General features: G+C 40.9%; 1 protein-coding gene across 1 annotated transcript; it reads right to left on the bottom strand.

Moving 5' to 3' along the window:
* Window positions 1–225: 225 nt before the first annotated feature.
* Window positions 226–21,545, bottom strand: trip11 (thyroid hormone receptor interactor 11). Its single transcript, XM_026151765.1, has 21 exons — window positions 20,883–21,545; window positions 17,778–17,854; window positions 16,770–16,880; window positions 16,153–16,455; window positions 15,969–16,037; window positions 15,720–15,885; window positions 15,180–15,506; window positions 14,950–14,987; window positions 14,263–14,361; window positions 13,822–14,022; window positions 10,465–13,503; window positions 10,175–10,315; window positions 9,668–9,861; window positions 9,087–9,250; window positions 8,802–8,905; window positions 7,409–7,508; window positions 6,284–6,365; window positions 5,585–5,699; window positions 2,743–2,862; window positions 1,791–1,935; window positions 226–1,701 (listed from the first exon to the last, which is right to left on the bottom strand). The coding sequence occupies exons 1-21, from the start codon at window positions 21,019–21,021 to the stop codon at window positions 1,487–1,489; spliced, it is 5,949 nt and encodes a 1,982-aa protein (XP_026007550.1). The 5' UTR covers window positions 21,022–21,545; the 3' UTR covers window positions 226–1,486.
* Between the last annotated feature and the right edge of the window lie 1,010 nt (window positions 21,546–22,555).

Genomic DNA, 22,555 nt, shown 5'->3' with positions numbered 1-22,555 from the left:
AAAAGCATAAAGCTTACACACACAGTGTCTGTTTTCCAAAGATATAAACAGCCCACCCCCTCACCCCCTTCCCCGGGTTGAATGACACTGCACATCTGGCGCAGGAAACGTACGCTGTCCGCGCTGTAGTAGCCACATGTGGTTCAGATGCCTAAAATCTGGCGTTAAAATAAATTTAAAAAAACAAAGCAAAAAACGGTAAAAATGACAAGATGCACACAAACATGGGGTCAGCAGTGGTACCTTTATTTGATGATAAAATTCCAATTAATTCACGGGTACTAAACTTAAGTAAAGCTCATCAAAGTCCGAGGCAACCCGACTCCTTTTAGACGCCCAAGTGTTTCAGATTTTACATCTACAAAAATTATTTTCAAGGAGGATTTACAGTTTGTACATTTAATCATTACACCTGGAGAAGCCCTGTAACATTCCTTCTGCAGCAGCTGATTGATGTCTATACAAAAATGTAGAGCAGCTTCCGCTACTGTGGTCCTTCTAAATGTGCAATTTTGTAAATATATATTTTTTTATATTATTTTTTACAATCCTGATTATACAACTATGAAATTAGGAAAAAAGACAGGCACTTTTTACTTCCACAACATCCTCAGTGCCTATAAATAGAAAACAAAATAACACCACCCATTTTTACACATATATATAACTATATAATAGTACTGTACTTAAACATAAGAGCAGTCTCAAGCTTCCGATCAACCACAGTCAGCAGTTATAGCCATAATTACAACGCTTATTGCATATCACAGTCTAGCCGTCTGGAAAAGACAAGATTTCTGCAGAAATGTCTTTATGGTTTTAACAGATGTACTGAACCACATAAATCTCTATGCAGGCTGCTGCTGCCAGAGTGTTTCAGGCGAGTCCTGGATAAGAAACAGCTCACTGCATTGTTGAAAAGAAAAATAAAAGTATTCAACAAATAAAAAGTTGTCCTGTGAAGGACGTGTTTCCTCTTGCTAACAGAGGTGATGACTAGATTCAGCCCACTTGTATTGTACTGCGCAGACGGAGCTGAAAAAGGTCACTTGTGTTCAGATGTGGTGCGATAAATAAAAATCATAATGTAACTCAGATGACCAGATCTTTGAAAATTCTCACTCTGAATGACTCAAAACTTTAAAATGCTCCGATCCTGCATCGTTTTTGAAGGTAGTCTCATCATTGATCACTTATCAATAATTCTGAGTGGGAAACACTTTCACTGGTGTGTAAAGGGAGAGTCTGTTGCATAGAACAGTAATTGCAAGTGAAACAGAATCTAAAAAAACCAAAGAACTTCCGTTTTAATCATCTCCCCGAAATAGTGACATTAAGCCTTTGTGAACGCTCTGCTCATTTATTTTTGCAGAAAGTAAAGAAAGCAGCAAAAAGAAGCAGATCTGCTCCAAAATCTCAGTCTTTGTAGTGTAAAACTTGTGTTGGCTAAATTAAGACATCTGTGTTGCACTCCTCACAGGGCCGATCACTGCTTTAACAAGTCTTTGAGCACGGCTCCACCGCTGGCCTCAGCTGAGACCGGCACAGGAGTGAAGGTGGGCAGGGTGTCAGAGATGGGCTTCATCAGCAGGTGGCCTCCTGGGCCCCCAGAGCCGGAACCAGCCAGCAGAGGCACCGCTGCAGAGCGAGGGGCCAGGAACGGATTGGAATCACCGGCTCGCTTCTGGGAAACTGGAGCCCCTGAGAAGAAAGAGGCTTAAATTTAAATAAAGCTGGATGCATGAAAGGAAATAAGAAGCAAGTGTTTTTCTTTTAAGTGGGCCATTTACCTGCGGCCATGCTGGAAGTGCCGCTGCTGGTTCTTCCCGCGGGTGGGGCGCTTAGAGGCTTGATGTCATGAACCGGAAGCTTTGGTGCAGGCAGAGAAGGAGTCGACTCCATCTCCAGAAATTTCACAAACATCTCTGAGAAGGACTGCAACAACAAGGAACATGACAGCGAGTGAATGAGATATTTTACTGAGCCAAATGGGGAAATTCTTCCTGAAAACCAAAGTAAAGAGCTAGCATCACAGTAGCATCCTGGTAAAAAGTAAGATGAAATTTTCAAAAAGAAACTTGTTTTCTTATTCTTTAAATGTGGATTCTTCACAAGCACTAATATTAAAAAAGCATTTATTTTGCTAAAAAGCAGTTTTGTGTTGTAAAGGGTTTTATTTATAATTGTTGCTATCATCTCAGCCTTTTGCACATTTCTATATCATTCTGTTCTGTCTGGTGTTGCACTGTCTTTGTTTTTTTTGCAATTTTTGCACATTGCACTTCATGTAGTCCTGTGTTGATTGTGTGTTATATGTCATATGTGGCACCATGGTCGTGGAGGAACGTTGTCTCGTTTGTGTACTCTACCACTGCACGTTCTATACATTTTGAGGACATTTTAGAAGTTAAGACCCTGGATCAAGTCTGCGGACTGTTTTCTGTTTAAAACAACTAAAAAGTCATGTAAAAAAAAAAAAAAAAAAAATAGTAGGACTGGGGGTTTGTGGGTCCATGTGTGGTCTTCTGCCAGAATCATGACTTTTCGTTATTTATTGATTTTGTTTGAGACTAATTGTAATTGTGGCTATTAAGTACAGAACACTTGTCAGTATTTCTCATTAATGAATCCTGTGTCAGTGCTACACTGCATGGTGATGAAAGACAGTTTAAGGAACTGTTGGGCTGGGTTCTATTCTTCAGGGCAAAATATATACAGTGAGAACTGTGAATCATGTCTTACAGAGTTGAGCCCTTGGCCACTGGTGGGTCTCTGTGGAGTGTTTGGGACACTTTGTGCTCCTCTGCCTCCCAACCAGTTCGATACCCATCCAGTAACACCGTGGCCCCTGTCCTCCAGCATCTGCAGGTAGGAGAAGTGCAGATAAATATTTGGGATATTTAGAAGAAATACACCGATTTGCTATGATCAAATACACAAAATAGACTTAATTCTTATTTAAACAAGCACAAGGATGAACAGTGCTGGCAAAGAAAAGGTGACACTGATGATTCAGGCTACTTTTTGGGATTTTCTTTTGTCACAAAGTTTTTTTCCCCCTTACAGCGCTTGCCAAAACTTTCTGGAAAGTTACCCCCTGTCACTCACTCCAAGTCCACAGTTTGTAGAAGAAGCTTTACTCACTGTCACACAGTCCTACCTAATCAGAATCATCAGTTCTCTGGCAGGATTTAACTGGACAGAACCCATATAGACTTTATGGATGACAGCATAAGACTTAAAAAGGGGACAAGAAAGGGGGTTAGCTTCTCTACAGAGACAGATTCTGAAAACTTGCCTGGTTTTGTGGGACACTTGGCTCCCATAAACACGAGTTGAGTGGAAAATTTAAATAGCATTAACAGGAAATGAAGAAGGGATGAGGAAAAAAAAAGCAGAATGATTTCCAACACAATAAAATGGCTTTTCTGAGGAGTTTTAATCGCATTGCCCCTCACTCTGTATCTGTTTTCTTTTAGGAGGGTTGGATAATATACTTGGAGTACTCTGGCGGGAGCCCTGTGGGAATCGCGCCAGAGTACTTCAAGATCTGGACAAGAAAATGTTTTTTTTTTCCAGGGCTGAGCTCCGAGAGGATTTTCAGGGACTGCTGGAGTCAAAAGAAACTGTTGGACAACTTTGTAGTTGACTGAACGATATCTGAAGGACATCATTACCCAATTCATCCTGTCAAAAATGTAAAAAAGGCCTGTTGACAGAGTGTCAGTGTGACCTGTGACGGAGAACGCAAATAACGGAATCAGCCACTGAACTAAACTAATATTGATCAGCCTGACATAAATGTAACATTTTGTGAAGCTGACATAAGTAAATGTTTTTGCCAAGTGTGCCAACGCAGCGTTAACGGTGCAACATTTAAAAATACTACACAGGTGCAATTTTGCTGCAATTAATATTTGACTCATTTTAAACTGAACTTGCTGGAGTTTCTTCTACAGAAAAAGGTGTCGCTGGAGAATCTTTTTAAAATACTGATGGAAGAGGGAGTACAGAAGGCTCTTTTTTTTTTCCCCCCTACGGCTTCTGCAGAAATTCTCCTTTTATTTTTCCTGCTGCTACATTCGTCTCCCTCTGTAAGTGCTGTCTGGGAGTCCCATCATCCCACGTGGAAGGAGATGCTCACAAACTCAAGCCTGCTGGACTTTGCATATGCAACTTTCCTGTTATCATTATTTCATCAATTGTGACAAGATCCCCGACAGCACTGCCTGAAACGCAGCCCCAAACCATGACAGAGCCTCCACTGTGTTTCACAGATGGCTGTGGACACTCACTGTTGTTCCGCTCTTCTGACCTTCTCTGTACTTATTGTTGATGACTGAGCCAAAAAAATCAAATTTCATCACTCCATAAGACCTGTTGTTACTGATTTTCAGTCCAATTCTTGTGTAATTTGGCAAACCTCATCCTTTTCTCCCCCTTTCCCTTCCTTAAAAAATGAATTCTTGACATTCACATTTCCACTGAGACTGTGGTGGCGGGTGTGGTTTTGGCTCGGCTACAGGAGGAGATGTGGAGAGGAAGGTTCAGAGGTTCAGTGTTAAGGAAAAGCTGAGTGGCACAGCTGTCGCCGATCTTTTAATCAACCTCATCTATTTATGCAGTAGCATGTTAGGCATGGACACTCATGGAAGTACCGACAGCAGCTAGCTGATGAGTCTATGAATGCACATAAGAGTGAAACACACCTCGCTGGAGTATAAAGTGTAAATATAATAATAATAGTGAAAAGATGAGTTCATGTGTGAGTGTTTGGGAACCCACAGTAGACAAGAGGCCAATCTGATGAGGCTTCAGTGAACAGTAGATGGATCAACAAAAGAGCCATGTGTCATGTGTCAGGCCTTTGCTCGATTTCTTTTCCCATTTCTTAAAGACATGACTTTCAAATACTGCTAGTAACAAAATGTCTAAAGACACTGCTTTGTTGAATTGCCTGTAATGTGTAGACAAAACTAGTTCATCCCTTGAATTAGGTACCTTATAATGCTATAATGGTTCATAGGTCAGTGTGAAGTGGCTAAACAAACATATACACACAAATACATTCCTCTGAAAATGTTCAGATACAAGGACTGAAAATGATTGAAGAAAAAAAAAAAAAGGCAGCTGATGTCCAAAGAAAAACTTTGAAAGGCCTTTAGATTACTGGAGAATTATTGCCCAAGAGCATTTTAAAATAATTACAAACTGACTCCTTGGAAGGAAAATATGAAATGATGAAGGGTGGGTCGAGAATTTTGCACGTATAAATCTTTAAACACTTAATTAATTTGGCAAATAACCAATATTCAAGACCTTTTAGTGATTACTGCAGAAAGCATAAGGATGTTAAAGAGTCAGTTTTATTTTTAATTAAACAGACTTTCATTTTTTGGTTTTCTACTAATTCAGAGTTTTAACAGAAGCAAACCAGCTGCTACCAGACAGACGCTGTCGCATTGGTGTCTTTTCTTTATCAACAATGCTTACCAACCTTTTAGGTAATTGGACTTTTTGCAAAAAAAAAAAAAAAAAAAATCAATGAAACAAAATGATTATTGTCAGTCCAGAAATCTCTCACCTTTTCAACATCTTCTCGGTTTAGACCCAAGACACTTCCCATGAGCTTCAGCACATCGGCACGCTTGGTTTTGGGTGTGTGGAAGTATCCTAAGAACAAGTTACGCATCAGGACCCTGCAGAAAGAACAACATGGGCAACAATGCTGACTGATGATGTAATTTCAAGGTTTTAAAAACAACAACAAAAAAAACCCAAAGATGTGGCTATGATCCATTTTTATGCAGCTGCATGAACAATACCTAAATTCAAAATGCATCAATCTTCATCAAAGCTTATTTATAGCACTAAACACTAGAGTGGCTAGAAGGGTACATTTCTTTTCCATAATTGCTGCAATCCTTTAAGACCACGTATCTCTAAAATAATCCAGTTTCTGTGAACTTAGTACAATTTGGAGGGATTTATGTTGCTAAAGATGGAAAGTATTTTTTTCAAGCTAGAAAAAAAAAAAAGGATTCAATCACTTCAGTTTAACAGAAAAGGTTTAGTTTGATTCACCTGGTTTTCCCTAAATGGGAACAAACTGCTTCAATCATAAGCTTGATCTTCTCAATTTCACAGTTAAAAAAAATGAGAACTTGAAAGTGGGAAATCTACCTGAGGATTTTATAATAATCCATTAAAAACAATGGAAAAATGTGATCATAATCTAAATAAACTGGAACTAATATTTAACAGAAATGCACTTGAAACTTACTTGTCTATTTTACCCTCTGTGCTGTTCAAAAGGTTCATGAGTTTCCTCTGTGCCTCTTCCAGCATCTCCTGCCTCACATCCACTGCAGCATGGACACAAACAGAGCGACAACTTTAACAGTAATGTTCAGGCCTCTATTGCACATGGGCCACTTTGTGCCTCTTGTGTTTCAACATCTGCAGTGAAACCACAGTGACACAAGTTACAGACTCCTCTAATCCTTCTTGATTAAAAATATAACAACGACTGCACAAATACAACATTTTTCTCTCCCGTTTATCAACAGATGTAACAACAAATGGCAAATGACAAGGAATAAATTGTACTATTTTGTAGGAAATTAGGATAACACAACAACAACAAAAAATAAAAATGTGTATGTTTTCTGGCTAAGGTGGAAAATACAGTGCAAAAAAATGTTTGGCAAAGTCTTAAATGAGTCAGAAAAACTTTCAACAAGCTGTTAGTGTTGCAAAAAGATCTGGATTTACAAAGATTTCAGGCTATTTACTTTTCTGAATCTCAGATATGTTAATCTGTGGTTCAAATGACAGAGCAATGCTCCACAGACATACCAAAGCTCAACTGTTCAGTGCGTTCTCAAAGTTAATCAACCATTTTTAGACACAATGTAAATTTTCATATAGGTGACTGATTTGTAAAGAAAATATAGCGCCTCGTATCAGGTCTGGACAAAGTCTGAACAGCCAGAGAGCAGTAAGGAAAAAAACAACAGTCTGAGAATTTGCTGTGATGTAATGGTCATATCTGATAGGAATGAAATCTGCTGCAGAGTGTGAAACAACGAATGGCTTCCCACTTCAGAGAATTACAGTTTCACTCATTTGGTCCTTTTCTTGGCCTATGCAAGGGAAGTAAGTGTTTCTTCAAAGGCTGGCAGGTAGATGCCTTCCACACGATATTTACAAAGTGCTGTGATCTTTAAACCGACAGCAGTTTTACTGCAACCTCACATTTTTCAGTAAAACTGGAAAGCTGTGTTTTATACAGTCTGATAAAGACACCATTAACACAACATTTATAGTTGAGATTTTTAAAAAAAATAAAAAAATAAAATAAAGACATGTTTAAGTCAGTAGGTGAAAGTGCTTGGCTGAAGCTCACCTTGTTTTTTCAGCTCCTCAATTTGTTCCTCCTTCAGATCGAGCTGATCCGTGAGACGAGATGCTGAATCTAGAGCAGCGTTGGCTTCATCCAGGTTTATCTGACAGAGAAAGTTACAGCGTTACATAACGTTTGTCTTACTGATTTTTATTAAAGTGTGACATCCACCGTCTTCAAAAGATTACCGTATTTTCACGACCATAAGGCGCACTTAAAAGTCTTAGATTTTCTTCAAAAAGTGCGGCGCGCCCTATGTGTTGTAAGGAGGACGTAGTAGAGAACACCATGAGAACGTTAAAGGGTGAAGTGTGGGCGTTGATCGTATATACCGGGACAATCGCACATACCTGTATAAAAGAACAGGTATGTGCATTATGCAGGACATCGTTGTTTTAACAACCCTGAAAATGGCAAAGAGACACGCTTACGAAGCACAGTTTAAACTGAAGGCCATCAGCTACGCGGAGGAACATGGAAATCGAGCAGCGGCGAGAGAATTTAAGATTAACGAATCGATGGTTCGCAAATGGAGGAAGCTGGAAAACAAGCTCCGGCAGGTCAAGAAAACGCAGCTGAGTTTCCGCGGACATAAGGCGAGGTGGCTCGAGTTGGAGGAAAGACTCGAGCTTGCTGTCATTCCGGGAGGCCTGACAAAGGAACTCCAACCGCTGGACATCGGTGTGAACCGCCCGTTCAAAGTAAGGCTGCGAGCGGCCTGGGAGCGATGGATGACCGGTGGAGACCACAGTTTCACTAAGAGTGGAAGGCAGCACCGGGCGAGTTACGCCACAATTTGCCAATGGATTGTAGATGCTTGGGCTAACATGTCTGCTGGCACTGTTGTTCGAGCTTTCGCAAAAGCCGGCATCGTTTCCGAGGAGCTGCACGGCACGGAAAGTGACTCTGACGGTGAAGACAGTGAACCTGGCATGTTTGATGGAGATTTAGCACAGCTGTTCAATTCAGACACAGAGGATGAGGACTTCGATGGGTTTGATTGATGATAAAAATGTGAGTACCAAACTTTGTTTTGCTCCTGCTTTATTTTTAAATATGCACACTTGTATGCTTGTGTGTTGTTGATGATGACGATTACCGGCAATAGAAATGTGAGTAAGGTACCGAATTCAGGGTTGCTCCCGCTTTATTTTTAAATACGCATACGGTACTTGTATGCGCCCTATGGTCCAGTGCGCCTTATGTGTGTGTTAAATACAGTAAGGGCACACATAACTGAGACTGCGCCTTTTAGCACAGTGCGCCTTATGGTCGTGAAAATACGGTATATGAAATTCTGATATCTAGCAACTTAAAAAAAGAAGAAGAAAAAAATAGCGCTACTGATGCTAATCACAGAAATGATTCTCTGACAGGTGATTGGTTGCTGGTTTACCTGGAGAGCAGAAGCTTGGTCCTCCAGTTTCAGAGCTTTTCTTTTCCACTCCTCTTTCTCCTTCTTGTGCTTCTCAAGTTCTGCCGAGTACATGGCTTTCTCTTCTGTCGGAGAAATGCAGATAAAAGTATTACTAAAAGTAATCAAAAAAGGCATTGCCGGGTACACCAACTGTAAAGTGCTATGAGGAAAACACAGTTTTAAATATTCCAGGATAACAGACACACTTATCCTGCTCGAGTCTGGTCTAAACAGCAAAGATCTCTTTGAAGCCCTCAAACTTGCCTTGTTGGAATTGCTCTAGCACCATCTGCAGGTTGGAGAGTGATACTGCATACTGGTTGACTTGTTCCTGAGAGGTTCTGAGTTGGACCAGCGCATCGTCTCTCTGCTTCACCACCCCAATTAACTGCTCCTGCAGAGACTCTACCTGCATGCTGGCCTGTTGGCTGGAAGAGAGAGGACGGGTAAGTAGAAACACAAAAAGAATGACACAAATAATTTTAAAACATTTTCATGCAAAATTATTTTAAGGTAAACAGCAATGTTGGATCCAAGTGAAAGTAACACAGTTTTATAATCAGTAAATAATTAGCTGTCAACTAGTGGTACAAACAACATTTTAGTTTGACAAAAAATATTTGATCCTACCAGGTTTAAACATGTTATGTAAAAAGGTCAAGGGTGAGGAAAGCCTACTGTAGATGTGTTATTTCTATGCATTTCCGCTTCCTTGTCAATGAGAACAAAGTGCAATATACATAAAGAAAATACCTGAACTAATTAGAGTAAATAACGAAGAGTTCCTGGTGATTTTATCAGTCTTTAATCAAACATTTTAAAACACACATTAGTTTTATGCTAACCTGGCACTCTCCACAGCACTTGAGGATGTCGCCAGTCTCTCATCCAGCAGAGCCACCTTCCTGCGCAGCTCTGTCTCTCTGTCCTCTGCAGCGAGGGCTTCTCTCGTGTATGAATCTTCAATCTCCAACAGGTGATTACGCAACCGCTCTAGCTCCAAGTTTAGGCGGTGCTCTTTGTCTCTCACATGTTGGAGCTGTAAACAATCAAACAAACAAAAACAAAAAAGATAGCTTCAGCAGAGTGCCATTTAATTTGAAGCAGCCATGTGTTATTATCAACAGACTAAGTATTTACTTGACTATACAGTTATAGGGTATATATACACAATGGTTGAGCGACATGATGAAGCAGAGATTCTATACTGCAATAGTCTGAGTATTTAATGAATGAAAACAGAGCATGTATAATGATGCCTGATAATTAAACTTGGTAACCTGGAGGGTTCCATATGAAGTTACAATACCACAAGTAAAATTAAGGGCCATGGGTGAATATCGTTCTTTTACCTCAGACTGTAATGCCGCAGTCTCCATTTGCTTCTGCTTGAGTGCCATCATCACCTGATCCCTCTCCTGCTGAAATGCCACAGCTTTGTCCTGCATGGACTTCACTTCGTTCAGGAGCTGATTCAGCTCACCAGATCTACCCTACAAGAGAGCAATAAACAGTAAATCATAAACAAATTTTGAAAGAATAAATGACAAAGTTTCCTGTCTAAAATGACGCTGATGGATACATTTCATTACTAAAATGCGTCAGTATAAATTCAACTACCAAAAAAAAAAAAGTTACTGACCTGCTCTTTGTCTTTGAGCAGTTTCTCCACAGTGGCAGCCTTCTCGCTCATCGCACTCAGTTCAAACTCCTTCTCTCGTAGCAGGAGGGAAACCTGCATGTTAGTTTCCTGCAGAGCTCTAAACTCTGACTCTTTCTCTCGAGAGCGTGCAGCAACCAGCTCATTCTCTTCCTTTAGCTTCTTCACGTCCATCTCAAGAATGAGCGCACGCTCTTTGAGGTTGGTCACCGCCTGCTTCAGAACCTCGTTGTCATTCTCACGGTTACGCAGTGCTTCACTTACTTGAACTAGTTGGTCTCCTTTGCTTTTGATGAGCAAGTCTTTCTCCCTCACAGACCTCTGCAAGGCCTCCAGTCTCTCTCTGACCTGTCGAGCCTCCTCTGCCTGACTTCGCTGCTCGCTTTCTGAGGCAGACGCGGAGTTGGAGAGTCTGTGGTTGTTTTCTTGAAGAGTCCTGATCGTGTTTTCTTTCTCAGTCAACTGTGCTTTTAGTTGAACAACTTCTTGCTGCATCTTCTCATCTTTTACAGCAGAATCTGGCTGATGGCTTGGAGCATCAGTACTGAGAGAAGAGCCACTACACTGAGTGGCTGTGACTTCAGGTGTCTGTGTGACGCTGTCCAGTTTACCTAACAGGACATCCTTTGTGCTGCTGAGCTGGGTAATAGTTTGTTGAACCTGTGCGAGCTCCAGACTCAGACTTCCCAATCTCCTTTCCTTCTGCTCGTAATTCTGGACCAGTCGAGCGTAGTCCACTGAGAGCTTTGAGCTACAGTCACTGTCGGCAGAAACCTGACTCTGCAGTTTGATCAGCTCCTCGTGCAGCTGAGCCGACTCGTGCTGCATGTTCTTGACTGTTGTGATGACCTGCTGCTTCCACTCCTCCATCTTCTTCACCTGCTGCTTCAGTGTGTCCCGCTCCTGCAGTAGCTCCTCAAACTGGTTGCTGCTGACCCCTCCAGAGCCAGCACCGGGCTCTCCTCCTGAGGACTGCAGTACGGTCACCAGCGTTTGGCACTTCTGGGTCAAGGCATCGATCTCTATGTCCTTCTCCCTAATAATTCGAGACAGATTCTGGATGGTCTCCTTGAACATCTCCTGGCTTCCCGAGGGATCGCTCATGTTAGAGAGGCGCTGATTTTCCTGCTGAAGCTTCAACAGGGCTGCTTCCTTTCCTGCCATGATATCCATGAGGCGGTGATAGTCGGACCGAAGCTGGCTGTTCTCTCTGGTCTTCTCGTTAAGCACGGCAATCACTTGCTCTCTCTCCACAGCGTATGCCTGTAGCTGCTGCTGTAAGAACATGACATCCTGGCTGTGTCCGCCTCCCATGGAAACTCTGGCATGAAGTGCCTGAATTTCCAGGTCCTTCTGCATGATCATCTGTGAGAGTTTTCCCACTTCATCACGAGAAACCACCAGCTGATCCAGCTGCCTGGTCAGTGAGAGGTTCTTCTCATTAAGCTGGGTGATCTCAGTCTCTTTCTCCTTGATGCCCCTCACCAGTCTTTCTATATCTACCTTAGACAGGTCGTGTTTCTCATTGCCATTCTCCTGATTTAGGGTCTGAGTCTTTTCCTCCTGCAAGATGACCTCTCCCTGCACAGACGGAGAGTTGGCTCTGCTCTGACTCTCACTAAGCTGCTCTACATTTTGCTGGAGGCGGGTTATCTCTTCGTCTCTGGCCTGGATGAGTCTGTCATAGTTTAGCGTTGTCTGCTGATGGTGAGCACGGGCCTGTTCAATCTCGCTCTGCTGAGCCTGCAGAGACTGTTGAGAGAGAAGTAGAGAAGCTTGCTGTTCCTCAGTGGTTCTCCTCAGAGTCTGGACCTCCTCTTCCAGGGCATTACGAGAGGATTTGAGTTGAGTGATCTCCGTCTCCAGCTCTGTGATGATGTCCAGAGTCCTGGGCTCAGCCAGAGGTTGAGGTCTGCTCTGTTGATCCCTGAGGCGGTCAATCTCCTCTTTCAGATGGCTGTTCTCCTCCTTCATACCTCCCAGCTGCTTATCCTTTTCATCTAGCGACTGTTTGAGCGTTTCAACTTCCTTGGTGAAAACTGAAACCTTATTATCCAGCTCTGTCTGTAAATCTGCAGCATTTTGTTTTAAAGTGTCCATAAAGACATCTTTCTCTTGCAGCAAATCCGTCAGCTGCTGCTGCCCTGCAACTGTGATCGATAGCATCTCATTGGTGTCTCTGTGGTCAGCTGCCACCTGCTCCACATCTCTTTTCAGCTGAGCAATCTCCATGTCTTTCTCCTGGTTTAGTTTGATGGCACGTTCATGCTCAGTCTGCAAAGCAGAGGCGTCCATAGATCGAGCTCGAGTTAACTCCTCGATGGTCTGCTGGTACTGTTTTACCTGTTCTTTTAGTTTGTTCTCAGCCTGCGTCAATTCACCTTCGAGCTGGTATTTCTCCAGTTTTAAAGCTTCAATACGAGTATCCTTCTCCCTCACAACCCTGTTCAGAACACCCTGGCTTTCCTTCAGCTGCTTGGTTAGTTCTTCCACTTTACCCAAGGTCTGCTCATTGTCCGCCTTGAACCTCCTGTTCTCCACCTTCAACTCATAGTCTTCAGACATCACCTTCTCGTGGGAGCACCTCATCTCATCCAATTCTCTCCTGAGGTCTGACAACTCTCTCTCCTTCTCTGCTAGCGCCTCATTAGCACCCTGTGCCTCACTTGCTCTCTCCCCTCCTTCATAAAGTTTTGCTTTAGCAGCAGATAACAGCTCCTCTTTCTCCTGCAGGGTCTTCTTTAGCTCGGTGACCTCTCTGCGTGCATCCCGGATCTGCTCCTGTGAGTGTCCCAGTTTGTCTTTTAGCTCTTTCACTGTCCGTTCCAACTGTTGTTTTCCCATATGCAGCTCGTTAAGGGTAAAAGCACTCTGGCTCATTTTCTCTTTTTGGGTCTCCAGCTCTTGCTCAAGTGCCATTTTCTGGTCACTGGATGTGTTGAGCTCTGCAGTCATTCTTTTCAGCTCTGTCTCAGCCTCTTTCAGCTGTCCAGAGAGCTGCTCTTTCACTGAGATCATATGCTAAAGTAGAAAAACAAAAGTGTTAATGTTGTCTCTACTGTTGGGCTTTGTTGTGTCAAGTTGGACTGTATTTTAGTTTTTGTTTTTTCAAAACGATGTTTTTTCAGGGTAAACCATACAGACTTCATATAACTGCTGAGGAAAAGGCTGAGTTGTTTATTGTGCATTTTTCTAATCAAGTAAAAAATTTTAAAAGTCCAAAATGTGTCAAGAAATGACAATCTGAGATGCTAAAATGTGACACTTGATATCAATATCTCTAAATAAGTTGCTGAAATACAAATAAACAAAGAGATAAAGCACCAAAGTCATGCAGACCTGTGTAGCTTCCTGGTTTTGTTGGTCTAGTTCCTCCAGTTCAGACATCAGCGTGTCCCGCTCCTCCTCAGTAGCTCTCAGGATCTTTTCTCTCCTCCCCAGTTCTGCCTTCAAATCATCCAATGACTCCAAATCAGACTCGGCTTCATTTCTGCTGACTAGTTGTTCTTCTGCCACTTTAAGTCTTTCTTGCAGATTAAGCTGTGGACAGAAAATCTGAAACTTACTTACAGAGGCTGAGTACCTTCCGCAACCCATTATTGGCAGGAACCAATCAACAAAACCACCTTTTGGTTTTCTTTGGTGACACTGTGTTGTCTAACTGAATACTGTTTTTCTTCTTACCACTAACTGACACAATTACACAGAAAAAATTCAAATAAATTAATGCGACAAGTTCACGGGTGACTAAAATAATATTTATGTACAATATAAACAAACCTTTTCTTGTTCTAAGTCTTCCTTTTCTTGTCTCAGTGCTCCAATAATGGTGTTCAGTTCTAAGATGTCTGCATGCTCGACTTCTTCCTTTGGTTCTGCCTAAAGTTAAAATAAGTCATTAAATTAATTGGAGAAGCCTATGAAGGTGACTCCAGCCATTAAAAGCAAAAACTGCACACCATTTAAATGTATCTGTTGTCCCCATTTAGGTCTTCGTCTTGTGCAACTCTTTTGAAGGTCGCCTTTCTTTGGTGTCACATTTGACATGCACTAGATCTCCTCTTTCTTTTTTAAAGGAATGGTACACAACCTCCTTAAATTTGGCAAGCCTGATCCTGTTTGCACTCCTGACCTGATGTGTTGATTTTGTGCTTAGACAATGCAAGCTTTCCACTTGAGACTGCTGTTTGATCTGAGTCACAGCTGGAAACGCAAATCTTATCATCGGTGATGATCTTCAACAAGAAAGCTGAATCAATGTGACTGAAGTCCATCACAAAGTGTCCAGGATTGAAAATCCAGTGTAAACAAAAAGCAGCATAAGCACATGAAACAGTGCAGCACATCACTAGATGACAAGATTAAAAGAGAGGTAGCCAAACTTGCACACAGATACAGTTTTTGCTTTTATAGCCAGAGTCACTCAGTTTATGCAAACATGTGCACATTGCTGATCTTCATGCTTACCTCCAGGTTTTTCAGTCTCTCTATTTCCTTTTCTGCAGCTAGAAAGTGGACATTTGAGTTAATATACAGATAAGCAATGGCTTAAAATGTGACGCCTATGACAATTTTCTGCATCTACATGTTCCTACAATAAAAAATAGAATTAGCAATAGCTGCAACATCAATAAAGAATGTTAATTAAGCAGATAACACATCCATATGAATAAGCCATAATTTAACACAATGAATACCTTCCAAGCTATTTCTTAACATTTGGATCTCATGGTCTAGCTGGGCTTTTTGCAAAGCCTTCCCCTCCTGCTCTTGTACTCGTGTCTGGAGCTCGGCCACGGAAGCCTGCAGCCGCGTGTAGTTCTGCAGGAGCCCGGTATTCTCTTGCTGAGCATCATCCTTCTCAAGCTGTAGTGAGGCTTGTATCTTCTGTGCCTCCTCCAAATTGGCAGACAGTTCGGCCAGCTGCTTCTCATGCTGCTCCGCTGCTTCTTGCAGGGACTGTATGGTTTGATGGAGTTCATGCAGCTTGGAGGTGTCTGACACAGAGGTGGGCTGACCGCCACCTGGAGAAAATTATTAAGAGGACCAATTTAATTTGTGTGCGACACCAGAGTTGTGCGACTGAGATACAACTATTTTACATCAGATGCATTTACATATGTGCCTTGCTCTAACACACTGTAAGAATTTAGGTCATAGCAGATCATTGTTGCAATAAACTCTCAAAACTCTCTAATGGCCCAAGCTTCCCACAGTTATTCCAAAAATGAGCTGACCACTCTGAATCTGTTCCTCCAGCTCCTCTATCCTCTCCTCGTACTCTGCCAGCTCCTGCCTGTGTCGCCGGGTGACATCTGCCAGCTTCTGTCGCTGGGCATCTTGCAGAGCTGCAAGTTCATGCTGGTGTTCATCCACCTCACGACTCATCTCATCTCGAAGCTCCTGAAATGAAAATCCCACAGCAGCAAAGTTAGAAAAATGCAATATCATTTGTACAGACAACAATAACAGACCATAACATTTACCTTAATAGTCCTTTGAAGCTTGAGAATCTCACTGTGGTTGCCATTACCAGCTCCTGTTGCTGTTGATGCCTGTTACAAAAAACAAACAAACAAAAAAAAGTGTGTTCATGTGGTTATTTTTAAAAAAATATTCAAAAGGTAAAACCATCTGTTCCATAGTCATTTAATTATTCTGTAGTCTTACCTGAGACATTCGTCGCCAGTGTGCTACCTCCGACTCCAGACGCATGACTTCTGTCGACAGCCTGTTGATCTCTTGCTGCGACCAGATCACGTCGCTGAGGTCCATTTCTTCACCATGGAAGCCATGGTGAGATCCTGGGTGACGTGACAGGAAAGAGGAAGCAGAAGAGGAGGTAGTGGACGATGACGTAGTGGTTACGGGCAACATCGCAGGGCCAGCTGAAGCAGACTGGGCTGATTGCTGCAGCTTCTGGACTTCTTCTTGAAGCCCACTCTGCCGAGCTTTCAGGTGACTGATCTCCACCTGAAGGGACAAAAATGACAAGACTTTCCCTAAAAGACTTCCAAATGAAACTGGGTTTGTCTTAGTCTAACAAAGCACAAATGCCAAGTTTGATTTAGGCTAGACATACATGTCTATTTAGAGCTAAAATTCCTTTCATAAGTAGCTTTCCATTGCAGATAAATTCCCAGTGTTATTGCCACATCTGCAAACAAGGTTCACATGTTGGTGCATACAAAACCTTTTAATAAATCTAAAACTGAAATAATGTGTCTTAACCACTTTTCAATCTTTTCTCACTTAAAGCCAACACTGTTAAATTCACATGTACATACATCTTTCTGCTGCAGGAGGGTCCTGTATTCTGCAGACTGACGCTTGATTTGGATCTCCGCTGCCTCCAGCTTCTCCTCAAGCTCTGCATGAAGCTTTCGCAATCTCTCATGCTGCAACAAAGACATATCAAGGAGTAAAGACTGAAATACAGAAACATTCAGAAAATTTGAATGTATTTACAACTTTTACAGGGATCACAGTCAACTACAAGGCAGACATATTGGATCTCAGAGACACTAAAATACTGCATTTTCGCCAAAACTAAACCAACAATATTAACCCATTTCTGTCTATTTACAACTTTTCTGTCTACTTTTTTCAGTCGCACTGAGCTCCAAGCTTATTTAATCCTTCCAGAGACTTAAATCTGTTTGTGACCATAAAAAGCACATCACAGAGTACATGGCCTTATGCTTTTATAGGGTTAAATACTGGCCACAAAACAGATGGGAACAGCTGTAGCTTTGAGCAACTGTTACTCAAAAAGGAAGATCTAATGTAGCACATTTGCCCAGGGCTATATTTAGCCACAGATTACAATGCATTTGGAAGAGTAGTGAAAGCAGCAGGATAGTGTGTGAGGGACTCAAAGTCAACTATAGCTTGAGTCATGGTAAGACAGAAGCATACAAACAATGTTTTTCACTAATGTGTTTTTAATAGTTTTGTGGGAGCTCAATGTCACAGAGGAAAAGCAATATGAAGCCTAGAGACAGTGCATGCTACTAGGTCAAATTCACTGTTGGCTTATTTATCTTAATTGGCAGGAAGACAAAATACAGAATGCTGCTACTTTTATTCATTAAGGAAGGACCTATTGCCATCTTTAAAACATAGTTCGATAGTACTGATAAAGTTCAACTATGATTATGGAAGTTTGATGACTTGGGGTATGAGCAAAACAGACAAACCAAACAACAAACCCACAGTTAATAATATTAGTTTCACATTTCCTGTTATGAAAGTGGCCAGAAAGGTTTAAAGTATTGCAGAGTAAAAAGACTAACCTCAGATTTCTGAACACCAAAAGCAGACTCGACTTCAGCCAACTTGGAATTGGAAACCTGCAGTTCCGTGGCAGCATCTGTAGTTGCATGTGGGGGAAAAAAACATTTTAAAAAAGTAGCAGTTCCAAAATTATTCATGACTCAATGTAAAAATCACGCAGCACATGATTTAAATCTGTTGCATCATTTTAATGATACAACTACAATAAACACAGTAAAAACACACTTGTGCATTACTTTTCTTTGTATTGAGAGGGGCTTTTCTGCTTTATTCATCATGGTATATGTAGCACATTTAAGTGATTCTAACTGGAGCCTAACCTTGCTCACATGATAAACAAACACGCTTGGCTGAGCAGGCTGAACATTCCTCGCCATCTTGTCTGAGTTATGTGATCTAACAGCTGAAGGAATCTCAGCCAACACATAACATTCACACCAAGCCTCAGTTAAAGATCCAGCAATAAAAGTTTACTTAAAAGTCCCTCCTGCAGTGATAACAATTCACACTTCTTGTTTCTGTCTGGAGCTGTGAGTTGGATATCTGTGGCCAAAGTTCTCTTTCTGTCAGTGTTTTATCATTCATCACTGTTTGCTTTAGTAAGATGACACTTCAGGGTTTAAGTGGGTAAGGTTGATGGGGCTCTTCTAATCCAATCTCTACAATAACTGCATTTTAGTACTATGCCCAAAATTGGCGAATCAGCAATCAGTATTTTCATATTATGCAGTAGTGTAAAAAAATATATTAAAAAAAATCAGACTCTTTGCTCCCTTTTTCATATCTAGCAACTGATGAGTTCAAAACAACACTGACAGGAAAATTGTTAAACACCGACTACAGTTTAACTCTTGGTGTAAACAACGAAGCAATTTAGTGAATGATGATGAGTTCAAAAACTAGATATGAACACCCAAATATGAGCAATTCCGGAAATCAAACAACGCCTCTCTATCAGTGTTGACGATATGCTGCTAAACCTCAGCTGACAATGAAAAACAGGGCCCATGTTTGCTTAAGTTTGCACCTAAATGAACTCAGAGTTGGAGCTTTTACTTCGCAGATAGCCTCAGAGGTGAATCGAGTCGCATATTTGGTAACATGCATTTGTAAAAAAAAATTAATAAATAAAAAAATTCCAGTTGATAAAATCAAAGGCTGATGGGGAATTAATGTGTTTCAACATACAAGAATGTGTCTACATGGAATATAAATAACCAGTGGTAAAGCTGAATAATCCAGTAGTGTAACAGGAAAATAACATAATGCATAAGAGGGAAAAATCCACTTTAGGATTCTAAAACAAAGAGCTGAATCTACTTTACAGTTAGTTCTTGAATACTGAAGATAGTCTGACCATGTTCTGATAGCAGATTATGCTGCACAATAGCCATCAGTCTAATCAGGCAACAGTCAGTTTGAAACGAGACACCTTTGTAACTGCACCACACCAAAATCACTGGTACAGACTTTTGTGTTACAACAAGTAAACTGCTGTGTTTCTCCGACCCATGTGTCCATATTCATCTGCTCTCACCTGGAATTTATCTGTCGGTTTACAACTGAATTATTATTTTTAAATTCAGATATTACTGACTTTAATGTACCATTGAGAAAATTTTGAGTGTAATAAACACAAAAGGAAAATTTTATTTTTTCAGGAACTAGGAGTTCTTTCAGTCAACACATGTCTGTCAGAAGCTCAACCTTAAATATAGTGCTGTGGTGGTGTGGAAATGCAAGTATGCTCTAAAACCTACACTGTAAGTCACAGCGGCTGTTTCAGCCCTTCAACAATTTGGAAACTTTTGGAACTTTTAGTTCACTGCTAATGGATATAAAACTCAAACACTGTTATCATACTAGCTGTCCCACTCATTCAGTGCCAAACAGAGGAGCTCCTTTTAAGATCAAAAAAGTTGTTTAACTTTTATAGACTAATAGCACATAACTATAATTATATACAGCACAGCATGGATTGTTTTGGGGGGGGGGGGGGGGGGGGTTGTTGGGATTTTTTACATCTAATGAGGACTCACAGTCACAGGTGTCTAATTAGATACGTAGATATTTTACTGTAAATACACAAGAATACAGAAATGCTTGCAACTTATTTGAACTTCTAAAGACTTGTATGACAGGCCTTTTTAAATTTTTAGTTTTGAATTGCATTGTATATTGTGCTTGATACTGAATTCAAATTTTTCAGAACTCTTAATAAACTTTCAGAAGTTTTAATAAACCAATTTGTTTATATTTTATCCTGCATTTTGAATCAATCACCATTTTGAAAGGTATGCATCCCCGTTTAATACATAGCTAGGTATTTCACTGTCTATATTATGTGCTGCTGTAGAGCACTAATGTTATTATTTATTGGAAATGGCCTATATCTCATTTGAGATTAATTCCAAGCACCTAACAAAGTAAACTACATTTACACACTGATTTGACAATTTATAGCAAAACTAAGCTGAAAATGACAGACTTTAACACAACAGCGCTACTGTAATCGTGATGTCAGTTAAGTTTAAATCTTTATACAAAGAAGATGATTCAACTTCAAGTTGAAGTTTGTGATGGTGTTAGAGTGAGCTGTGCGGCAGTGCAACTCGTTTCTGATCCTGATATAAATGTTTGTATAAGCACGGTGCAGTACTATATTATTTTCTCAATTTCTTTCAACAAAAGTGAGTTGTGTCTGTTATCCGTTGTGTCATATCCAAAATGCTCAGTGAAAGTATAATTCAGAGCTGAGAGGCCACCAAAAAGTTCAGATTTTCTTTGTGATGATGTCTATTTTGGCAAGTATTATCTTGTGTGGGTCAGGCAAAACAAGCAATTTATGCATTTCTGCTCTTTCTGTCACATCTGAAAATTAGAAAATGCACTGCAATATAACCAGTTACTTCAAGTCAAAACTTTTGAGGGATTACTTTTGGACGTTTATGAGCTTTAGTAGCAGTTTATTAGAGTGAGGTTATAGGACATATACCAAAACTGAAAATCATGTCCCTACACGTGTAGAAAAAGCCTCACTCAGGTGTGCTCTAAAGGTGATGTGGACATCGCACGGATCAAACCAGGAACACAAACAAACTTACCTCCTACTTCTTCTACACCCTCCAGCAGCATGTCTTTGGTAAAGTTCGATATCTGCCCGGTGAAAGATGACAGACTCCCGCTAACCTGGCCCAGAGACTGGCCGAGGCCGGAGCCGATTCCCCCCAACCACGATGACATCTTCGGAGGAGACAAAAACCAAACAAAAACAAAGCAGGGCCGAGGAGAACAGGGGAGCTAGCCTAGCGTAGACTCGAAAGATAATACAGCTAGCTCGCTCATCAAGCTCAGCTGGAGACTCTCAGCCACGGGGGACCCGTAAATTCTAAAATCCAATTTCTTTCCTGCGTGACAAAGTCGCTTTCCAAACCGACAGAAGCTCATTTAGCAAGCCCACAACCCGGCTAATGACAGCTGGTCGTCCACACGAAGTAGTTCCTGAAGACCGGCGGACATAATATCGAAGTCTGACAGCTAATACCTGAGATGACGACTTTATGTTGGAGTCTGTGTCGTCTGCGGTCAGCCTGAGAGGAATATTCAGCGGTTTTTTTGGCAAGTCTAAACACCACAGCGACCCAAAAGTGCCACCTCGACTGCAGCCATTATCGACTCGACCGTAGCGAAGGGTGTCAAGTTTGACGTGGACACCGCACACGACAGCGGTGCATTGTGGGATACTGGAGGACCAACACACTGAAGGTGCGTTCAAGTCCCGAAGAACACCAAGCGTTGCAGTTCCATTTAAATAGTTTATTATAAATGGTGTAAATTCCACAAAATACACTATACTACTACCAGTGTTGGGCAAGTTACTTTGAAAAAGTAATTAATTATAGTAACTAGTTACTTCTTCAAAAAAGTAACTGAGTTACAAGTTTCTAAAAGTAATTAATTACTTAAAAAGTAACTATTGCGTTACTTTAAGAAAATGTTTAATTGGCCATTTTTAACTACTTTTGATGTTTCCTCTACATTTCACCTTTAAAAACTATTTACTTTGCCTTGTTTGGTATCATCCTTTTCAGCACAACCTCACGTGTCTGGATTTACAGTTATGTTTTCATTTTGGCATACTGTATTAACACAATTGATCTAAAATCAGATAAAAAACATTTAACGTTGATTGAATAATATTTCATAACTTTAAATGTAAATATAAATTGTAAATTTTAAAATCATATACACAAGTTTTGCAAAACAAACAAAGTTATTTGCAGCCATTTACCTTTTACCCTTTTTTTTTTAACCATTTCAAACTATTTACATAACAATCAGGTGTTCTGCATTCAATAAGATGCCACACAAATTATTTGTGCCACTCCAAATATTTCTGCCCACTATAAAGGAGAACATCACAGCCTGATACCTGCAGGTCTGACAGCAGCAGGTGTATCACTCCTGTTTCTACCTGGAGACAGCAGTCACCTCATTGTTCTAACACACAACACAAAACTATCCACAACACTACACACTAACTACACAAGACAACACATTAACTACACACTATAAACAAGCTAAACGTCACAAATCTCTCTTCCTAAATAACCAAATGTCGTATTGCCATATCATTTTTGATTGGTCGCGCGCAGCTGCTTAAAGGTGTAGCCCCAGATTACTTACAGCTACTTCCGTACAACTGATGCGGTAAGATGCGGTAAGCTGAGCACAGCTTCAACCGTCTGTTTGTTGAAAAATAGTAACGCGACCGCAC

This window comes from Astatotilapia calliptera, chromosome 19, assembly GCF_900246225.1.
Source record: "Astatotilapia calliptera chromosome 19, fAstCal1.2, whole genome shotgun sequence".
In the NCBI taxonomy this organism is placed as follows: domain Eukaryota; kingdom Metazoa; phylum Chordata; class Actinopteri; order Cichliformes; family Cichlidae; genus Astatotilapia; species Astatotilapia calliptera.
This window is presented reverse-complemented; position numbering and strand designations above follow the sequence as displayed.

Excerpts from the sequence above, each read along its gene's own strand:
- trip11 (XM_026151765.1), bottom strand. The coding sequence starts at position 21,021 with ATGTCATCGTGGTTGGGGGGAATCGGCTCCGGCCTCGGCCAGTCTCTG. Across the intron at positions 10,316-10,464 it reads TGCTCAAAGACAAAGAGCAG|GGTAGATCTGGTGAGCTGAA; the intron begins GTCAGTAACTTT and ends GCTCTCTTGTAG. Across the intron at positions 2,863-5,584 it reads ACCGAGAAGATGTTGAAAAG|ATGCTGGAGGACAGGGGCCA; the intron begins GTGAGAGATTTC and ends TCCTACCTGCAG.